The 8,863-nt window shown below is 44.5% G+C and overlaps 1 protein-coding gene across 1 annotated transcript; it reads left to right on the top strand.

Moving 5' to 3' along the window:
• Window positions 1-362: 362 nt before the first annotated feature.
• Window positions 363-5,908, top strand: LOC119323840 (formamidase-like). The gene is made up of 7 exons (XM_037597546.1): window positions 363-605; window positions 819-1,056; window positions 1,141-1,331; window positions 2,184-2,419; window positions 4,501-4,744; window positions 4,852-4,959; window positions 5,600-5,908. Exons 1-7 carry the CDS (start codon window positions 387-389, stop codon window positions 5,663-5,665), a joined length of 1,302 nt encoding a protein of 433 aa, XP_037453443.1. The 5' UTR covers window positions 363-386; the 3' UTR covers window positions 5,666-5,908.
• Window positions 5,909-8,863: the final 2,955 nt, after the last annotated feature.

The raw sequence follows: 8,863 nt of genomic DNA, 5'->3' as shown, positions 1-8,863 counted from the left end.
ATCCGAAAGTGTGTACTGATAAATCTTAATCAATCGCGTAGTAATTCATAGACGCATGTGAGAGACAACGAACAATACGCAACCCTCCGCCGGCTGCATTATTGCAGTACCGCTGAACCATTCGTAAACGGTGGGTGACGGACTGACGGGACAATACATCCAGACGTGCTGCATCAGCGAGCTTTGGCTCAACTTGCATGTGCTGCGCTTGCAAGGCTGCACGCGCCACCTACACACACAACGCCTCAATGCATTGAAAGATTACCCATCTCGGCCGGCTACGTACGCATCGCCATTTTCCGGGAATTAATGCATGTAGGAAGGGTGCCTTGCCTTACAAAGGGACGATGAAGCTCTGAACTCTGAAGCTGGCATAACAAATTAACATGGCTCCTCTCACTCCCAGGCTTGTAGTGCCCATAGATGTGAAGAAGAAGCCATGGGAGCAGGAGGTTCCTCTCCACAACCGCTGGCACCCGGACATCCCTCCGGTCGCCGATGTGACTCAAGGGGAATTATTCCGTGTTGAGATGGTCGATTGTACCGGAGGGCAGGTTAGAGATGATGACTCGGCAGACGATATCAAATCTCTGGATTTTGCAGCGGTAAGTATGCATTCACTTGTTTTTATGGAAGAAATGTTTGTTAGACAAGGCGGCGAAGACTGTTCGATCTAGATCGGGGTTGGAAGTTGCTTCTATTTGTTGACTATGGTTTGATGTTCTGTTTATTATGGTAGAGAAGCATTTCTCTCATGCATGCATCAAATAGAAGCAAGTGTTAATTGTGCCAACAAACTGATTATGGGTTTTCCACAGCCTCACTATCTCAGTGGCCCACTTAGAGTAGTTGATTCCGAAGGGGTTCCAGCTTCACCCGGTGATCTTCTTGCGGTGGAGATCTGCAACCTCGGCCCGCTTCCCGGTGACGAGTGGGGTTATACTGGAACATTTGAAAGGGAGCATGGAGGCGGGTTCTTAACTGACCACTTCCCGAGTGCAAGAAAAGCCATTTGGTATTTCGAAGGAATTTACACGCACTCCCCTCAGATACCAGGTAAAAGCTGTTGCTATATATTACTATAAATGAAGCATTTCAGCTCTATATCATTCAAATAGTTCCATTTTGTGCATACCACAGGTGTTCGGTTTCCGGGGTTAACTCATCCTGGTATAGTGGGAACTGCACCGTCAGCCGAGCTTCTCAATATATGGAACCAAAGGGAAAGAGAATTGGTCGAGGCGGGTCACGAGTCTCTGAATTTGTGTCAAGTTCTACACCAGAGACCCCTTGCTAGCTTACCAACCTCCCACAACTGCTTACTTGGGAAGGTATGATGTGCTGCCTCATGAATGGTTTCACTTTTACAGCTTTTCAAGTTCTACTTTCTTTCTGTCGATGCATCTGAGTTGTAAGCTTTGAGTTTTGTAGAGAAATAAATAAAAATGATTAATTTTGTTATGTGACCCATAATTCCAGTGCAACAGTTTTGCACGCAGATACTATTTATTTAGGAAATATATTGGAGTAATTTGTTTCTGAAACCAGGGGTATATATACCCTAAAAAAGGCAGGGGTGATCCCTCATCTTCCTTGCATTGGTAAAATCAGCATGCATTTTACAACCTGGCGGAACTCAGGAATAGACGGATTTACATGTTCTACATTATTAAGGCGTGAAGAAACCATTGCAAAAATTGGAAGATAACAAAATGTTTTTGTACTGTTGCTAAACACTTTTTGTCTGATGCTGAATAGAGATGGCCACAACGCGTAGCCAAAAATGGTCACCTGGGATCTAAATCATGATTGACACACCATTTGATCTCTCGAGCCGATCCCCATTTGTTCACCTCACTTGGCCTTCCTCCACCAGCAAGATGCAGCTGAGAAGATCTATAATCCTCTAATAATCACTCCTTACAGAGATGACAGACCAAGTCTAGCTAACCACCACGACACGGAGTCAAAGAACGGTTGGAGAAAAGTTAACAACAAAAAATATCGCCACCGCTGGCAGATGTAGACTGAACAGATTGAAAGAATATACTCAATAAAATTAAATTGCCAGTGATCAGGTTCATATAATTAGCAATCCAAACAATCCCAAGCCCCGTGTTCATCGATACTTTGTTTATGTATTGTCAGAGAGATAAGTTCACAATGCGTGCAATGTTCTGCAGATGCAAGAAGGGACTGCTGAATGGGAAAAAATTGCAAATGAAGCAGCAAGAACGATTCCTGGAAGAGAGAATGGGGGTAACTGTGACATAAAGAATCTAAGCAGAGGTTCCAAAGTTTATCTACCAGTATTTGTTGAAGGAGCAAATTTGAGTACTGGTGATATGCACTTCTCCCAAGGTGATGGTGAAGTCTCATTTTGTGGAGCAATAGAAATGAGTGGATTCCTTGAGCTAAAGTAATTTCCTTAATTTGCTCTTTTCTACACTTTTCAATACTTGTCACATTATACTATGTTTTAAATGTGACTGGTGTCTCATAGGAGTAGTTGTTTGCTGGACAACCCAGATGGCCAGATCCATTAATGTAATAGAAATTCCCATTATTAAGTTTCACCATTCGTCATCAAGAAACTAGGCTGGCACAGTAGCAGGAAGCATCTTAACAGCTGCTTGCTTGAGACCTGTAAGATCCAGATGGGCAGAGATAAATAGATACTAGTGCATATAGCTATATTTCTAACAACATTGTTAATTCATATTGTACCTAACAAACTGCAATTCTTAGGCCTAGTTTGGCTACACAGTTTTTCCAAAACCGTAGTAAGTGAAAACCTCAGTATTCAAATGTGTGGGCAATGGATACTTCAGTTTTTAGAAATCACGGTTTTTCTCAGTTTTAGCAAAACTATGGAGATGTTTGGCAAATACAGTATTCCTCACTTTTCTTGGTTTAATTGATGCATTCATCGTCGAGCTGAACTAAACACAGCTGCACTGAAGGACAAGGAGTTACAATCGGGCTGTGTGTAGGGCCATTCACACAATCAATTGGCTAGCTAGCTTAGTATGCTTTGTATCGGGAAGTCGGGATCAATCGATCAACTTCCCATTCTAAGAGCATCTAAAGCCGCAGTTGGCAAATACAGACCCTCAAGCGTCCGCGGGCACTGACCGGGCACCCTTCGTATTTGCCACTCTGCATCCGCGTATCTCATATTCGGCGCCTTATGTCCATACTAGAGATGCAAACGTTGATCTATCCTATGTGATCAAATGACGGACAACAAAAATCGGCTGTAGAGGAACACAAGATCGGGTGCAAACGGACATTAACATACTTCACCACCATCCAAAAGATCATAGTTCGTCCCCGGACAAGTTCGACTCCAGAGTGCGCATGCGGGCCGGAGGCGCGGGCACAAGCACCCAGCGCTGGCCGCCTGGAGGAGCGGTTGGCGGGGGAAGGAGATGGCGCGCGGCCGACGCGGACTGTGTTGTCCTTGTATCGCTGCGGCGGGCCTGGAGGGTCCAGCTCCGGCGTCCGTGCTGTGCCGGCCGAGAGATGCGGCGATACTCCAGATCCGGAGTTGCCGTCGGTCTCCATCTTGGACCGCTCCAGTGCAATGCGGAGGGCCTTCTCCTCCTCGTAGTCGAGCTCCGAGTAGGGGTTGCTGCCGGAGCTGCTCATCGTGGTGGATGGGATCGGGAAGGGAGAGGGAGAGGAGTGGATGGAGTGGGAGAGAGGGGCAAAGTGAGCTAGGGTTTGAGCTCGCCACCCAGATTGGGGTTTTTTGTGGGGTCGATGGTGGGCCGGGCTTGCGGACGTGCCTGGGCGTGACCGGGCCGCCCCATATCCGTCATATATTTGAGCTGGATATGAGGGGTGCTAGTCAATCCGGACGTTTGTCCACGGTTTGAGAGGTCCGCTTGGATCGATTTTTTTGACCGGTCAATGACCGAATGACCTGTCTGGACGTTTGAGATAGGTATTAGAGGCCCGGCTGTAGATGCTCTAATCGTTCTACGGGCTGCCCCTTGTGGCAATGGAACAATAGGCAACGGATTAAATAAATCAACGACGGAGTCGTCAAGTGGAGGTAGGTCGTTGGAATGGCAGAGTAGTCAATGTAGAAGAGCACGTACTTTTCTTCCCAGGATGGCTGCAGGGAAGACGAAGCAATGGCGGATAAATGACGACATGTAGAAGAAGTCAAGCAAGCGTTTCTGTGTTTACGAAAAAAGAGGTCAAGACCTCTTTTGCAAATACCGCAAAAAAACCACAGTATCAGACATACTACAGTTTATAAAACTGAAGTATTAATTTATGCCAAACACGTCAAAGTATTTAAAACCAGTGTTTTTTCTCAAAACCATGGTATCCTTGTAAAACTTGAAAAATACTGAGCTGCCAAACGCAGCCTTAGTTGATTAACCTTACAGGAGTTGCTGAATTTGCTAGTTGCATAATAAAAGAATTGCCTATGTGATTCACTTCTTGTGGTGTGCTTGTGAAGCTCTAATGATTTATTTTATGTAGGTGTGAAATTATAAGAGGTGGCATGAAGGAATACTTGACTCCTGTTGGTCCAACACCACTTCATGTAAATCCTATCTTTGAGATAGGTCCGGTGGAGCCGCGTTTCTCGGAATGGTTAGTCTTCGAGGGCATCAGCGTGGATGAGTCGGGGAAACAACATTTCCTTGATGCATCAGTTGCCTACAAGCGTGCAGTTCTCAACGCCATTGAGTACCTTTCTAGATTTGGGTACTCCAAGGAGCAGGTAGGCACTAGGATTATTAACTACAACAATGTATTTTGGATTGTATGCAGGTCTATATCATGTGAGAGTGATATTACCAAAAGTTCTTAACTTTGGGTTGTATGCAGGTCTATATTTTACTGTCATGCTGTCCATGTGAAGGTAGGATATCTGGAATAGTAGACGCCCCTAATGCAGTGGCGACACTTGCCATACCTACAGCGATATTCGACCAGGTATCCTGCAATAGCCCAAACACACTGTCTTCTGGACATCATATCTGTTAATTCTTGCGCCTTATATTTTTCATCTTCTTAATACGAATATAACAAGGTTGTGGTTGATGCCTTTGTCTAATCTTGTATATACCTTAAGTCTTTTGTGCAACATTTTTTTGAGGAAACCAAATAGTGGTGTGCATTGACAGTTAGTAGAGATATGTGTGTAGTAGAGGTTTTTTGTATCACATCATATCAGTGTTGATACTGCTAGGTTTGGTTTGCATCCTAAATATGTACCCAGTTACTCAATGGAAACATCAGTCTAATCAGTACTAAGATGAACTAGTAGTAGTATGTGTATAATTGTATATAGACTACCCATGTTTCTATTGCAAATAATCCTGTTGCCTAAGAAAAACTGATCTTGACCGGTGCATGTCGGCAAGAGAAGTGATATTCACTGATATCACTTGAAGCCTCAGGTCTAGCAGCGAAAATAACCAGCATGCATGTCAGTGGCAAAGCTTAGTCCGTGTAGTAGGAAGTGGAACGTGTCACTGGTAGAGTATCTCCTTCATTCATAGGTTTTTTCAGTGTTATGAGTATTTTTATTTAGAACTCCAGTGCATGATATTTCATTTGTTAACATATATAGGATATAAAGCCAAAACGCCTGGGGAATGGACCAAAGTTGAGAAGATTTCCGGATGTTCTGAGATGAACGTACAGTGGACCATATATATTAGCACAAGACCAAGGCGGTACAAGGGCACCACAACGTCAAATATCTAAAGTGATGCATGATCATGTTCAGACTACTGTCTAATAATAGATCTACATAACCATCTTTATTATTTGAATAATCATTTCAGTAGGTGCGACATGGAATGTGGACTTGTAGTTGTGATGTGGGATTTCTTGATTCTAGACACTTGAAAATTTGTAAAGCAGACTTATATGAAGATACATATATGCCATAATGTTTATCTTGCTGCAAAGTTTTGTCATGCAAGACATGCAAGTATTTTGCTTGTGATTACTATTGAGACTAGCATAGCGCCCTCGCAAATGCAAGCTATCATCTTTACTGTGCCGAAAGCGTCAACTATCTATTTCTGTCAAATAAAAGAACAAAAATCAGATACATTTTTAAGGTGTAACTTTTATCTCTTGTTTTTCATATGATTATGTTGCTAAGAAATAATAGATGAGAATCATGAAACACTTCTACGAAAATAGTGAGACTAACTCCTTTGTTCCCAATAACTTACTTTACTATGATACCCTGCGTGTTGCTGCAGGAACCACTAACAAATAATTTGATATTTGGAAACATGATGTTTATGGAAACACAGTATATTTTGATGATAGGGAATTTTGTTTGGAAGAAATATTGTTTAGAGTGTCATCATCTAGATAAAACAAGATCAAACGCATAAAATGTGCCTAAGTTCATTGCATCATTTAGAAAAGTGACCTCAAACTTTCAACAAAAAGTCTATTTTTTTACTGCACAGAGGAATCTATTATATATTAAAAGTATATTACGAGTTAGTAAGAAAAATAGACATATAATAAAATCTTGCAAGAAAAACATTTGACCGTTAATTTGATGTCCCATATTAATAAAGATAGAATCAATGGACGCAATCTTTTTTTAGAACAATTCACCCGCTTTATTGATGCATAGTAATGTTTTGAGAAATACGAATTACATCATGAGGCTGAAGAAGCCAGGAATGCCGACCAACATGCAAGGAACGTTACTTCCTAGAACTTCTTGGACTATTCGCCTGGTTCCTTAATCACCGAGGCATTATGGCCACATGAATGTTGATGGATATCATTGACAACCCAGAGACGGTCTAAAGCGATCTTTGTTGAAATATGAGATGGACCTAGAGCCCATATGACAATTTCAGATTTAATCTCTAAGGGCCCATGTAGGTGGCATGATAAGGTGGTGAAAAGTTTAGTCCCACCATGCCAGTGGAAGGAGAGTTGGAGTGGTTTATAAGGGATTCTCTCCCTCATGCTATTGGAGCTTGAGAAGAAAAGAAACCCTCGTGCACTCCTCCTCCTCCGCTTGCCTCGCCACGCCGCGGGTTGCGGGATTGAGCCGAGCTGAGCTCACTCCTATGCGCTTCTTTTTGCCGGTCAGGAACGGAGAGTCTTTGACTGGTAGGGCCATGATCTGAGACGTCGGATCATGGGCTACCGACTTGGACGTGGGTTCAGCCCACGTCTCTCCACGCGCGGCCACACATACATATGTGGGGCGCTGCCAACCCTAGCCGCAGCGAAACAGAACGCATCTACGCCTCCACGCCCACGTTGTTCCTCTGCTGCTGCTGCCACCGGCGACTCCATCCCGTTCACCGCGTACACGGTTGACGGGAGAGCAGGCCTCCGAAACCCCGCCTCTCCGGGTCCTGTACGGGAGAGGGGCGATTAGGTTTTTGGGTAGCGACTACGCGACTGCTTGCTTCTGTTCATCTACGTCCGCATCACCTTCGTCATCACCATGTCGACCGACACCGACCGTGCTGCCGCTGAGAAGGCCGAGGCCGACAAGAAGGCCGCCGAGGATGCCGCGGCTGCTGCCACCATCACCGCCGCCGCCTCGCATATTGGAGGGTATACTTCGCTTCTCCCACTCGTGTTTCTTTTTGTTGTAGCAGTACTAGCGATATGCGTAGATGTTTCTACTACGTGCGTAGTACATGCTCTGTTAAATCGTAATCAGTGTGTTCTCAATGTTGTCCATGTAATGCTCATGATTTATTCATGGATTTATTTAATCGAAAAACTACCTATTTACTCAACAATTCAAAACCCTAACGTGTGTAGGAGTTTTTCGAATTCTGGTTTTGCTGCTGCACTGAAACCGTCCCTGTTTACGGGGACGTACTTTAAGCGTTGGCAGACTAAAACCACCTTATGGCTCACGGCCATGAACGTGTTCTGGGTCGCCGGTGTGACTCCCACAGGAACGATCGCTCCTGAACAGGAGAATGCGTTCAAGGAGGCCACTGTCCTGTTCCTCGTGGCAGTTCTGAGCGTGATTGGAGATAAGCTGGTTGACGCATATTTGCATATGCGGTCTGCCAAGGACTTGGGGGAGGCGCTCGAATCTAAGTTCGTGGCTGCCGATGCAGGGAGCGAGATGTATATTATAGAGCAGTTTCACGATTACAAGATGGTTGAAAACCGTCCTGTATTGGAGCAGGCTCATGAGATAATATGCATTGTTAAGGAGCTTGAGCTTCTTAAGTGCGAGTTATCGGGCAAGTTTGTCACGGGCTGCATAATCGCTAAGCTCCCCAATTCCTGGAGGAACTTTGCCACCACTCTGAAACATCAAAGGCGTGAATTCTCTGTGGAGGATGTCATTGGCCATCTGAGTGTTGAGCAGAATTCAAGGGCAAAGGACTCGCATGGAAAAGGGGTCGAAGGAACTTCTGTGGCCAATATGGTACATCAGAAGAACTCCAATTCCCACAAGCCCAAGGGAAAGAACGGTGTCCAACAGAATGCCGACTTTAAGAAGAAGGGTCAGAAGACCTTCAAGAAGAACAAGAAGGATGAGGGCTGCTTTACTTATGGTTCGGTTGAACATTGGGCCAACAAGTGTCCAAACAAGTACAAGAAGCAAGGGCAGGACTCCAAGTCTGTCAATATGATTGTGAGCAACAATGAGAGTGGTGCATCTGGGTACGGTAATTTATTTGCTGTATTTTCAGTTTGGCCTTCCACTGATTGGTGGGTCGACACAGGTGCAGGTGTTCATGTGTGTGCTGACATTTCATTGTTTTCTTCTTACCAGACCATAGGTCACGGGTCCGTACTGATGGGGACTGGCGCTATTGCTTCTGTTCTTGGTGTTAGCACGGTCGATCTGAAGTTTACTTCGGGAAGG

Source organism: Triticum dicoccoides, chromosome 6B (assembly GCF_002162155.2).
Source record: "Triticum dicoccoides isolate Atlit2015 ecotype Zavitan chromosome 6B, WEW_v2.0, whole genome shotgun sequence".
In the NCBI taxonomy this organism is placed as follows: Eukaryota; Viridiplantae; Streptophyta; class Magnoliopsida; order Poales; family Poaceae; genus Triticum; species Triticum dicoccoides.
Note: the sequence above shows the minus strand (reverse complement) of the source record. Positions and strands in the feature narration are given on the sequence as shown.

Coding starts and splice junctions, on each gene's coding strand:
- LOC119323840 (XM_037597546.1), top strand. CDS start 387: ATGGCTCCTCTCACTCCCAGGCTTGTAGTGCCCATAGATGTGAAGAAG. Junction 1,332..2,183: donor ACAACTGCTTACTTGGGAAG/GTATGATGTGCT, acceptor AATGTTCTGCAG/ATGCAAGAAGGGACTGCTGA. Junction 4,960..5,599: donor CTACAGCGATATTCGACCAG/GTATCCTGCAAT, acceptor TAACATATATAG/GATATAAAGCCAAAACGCCT.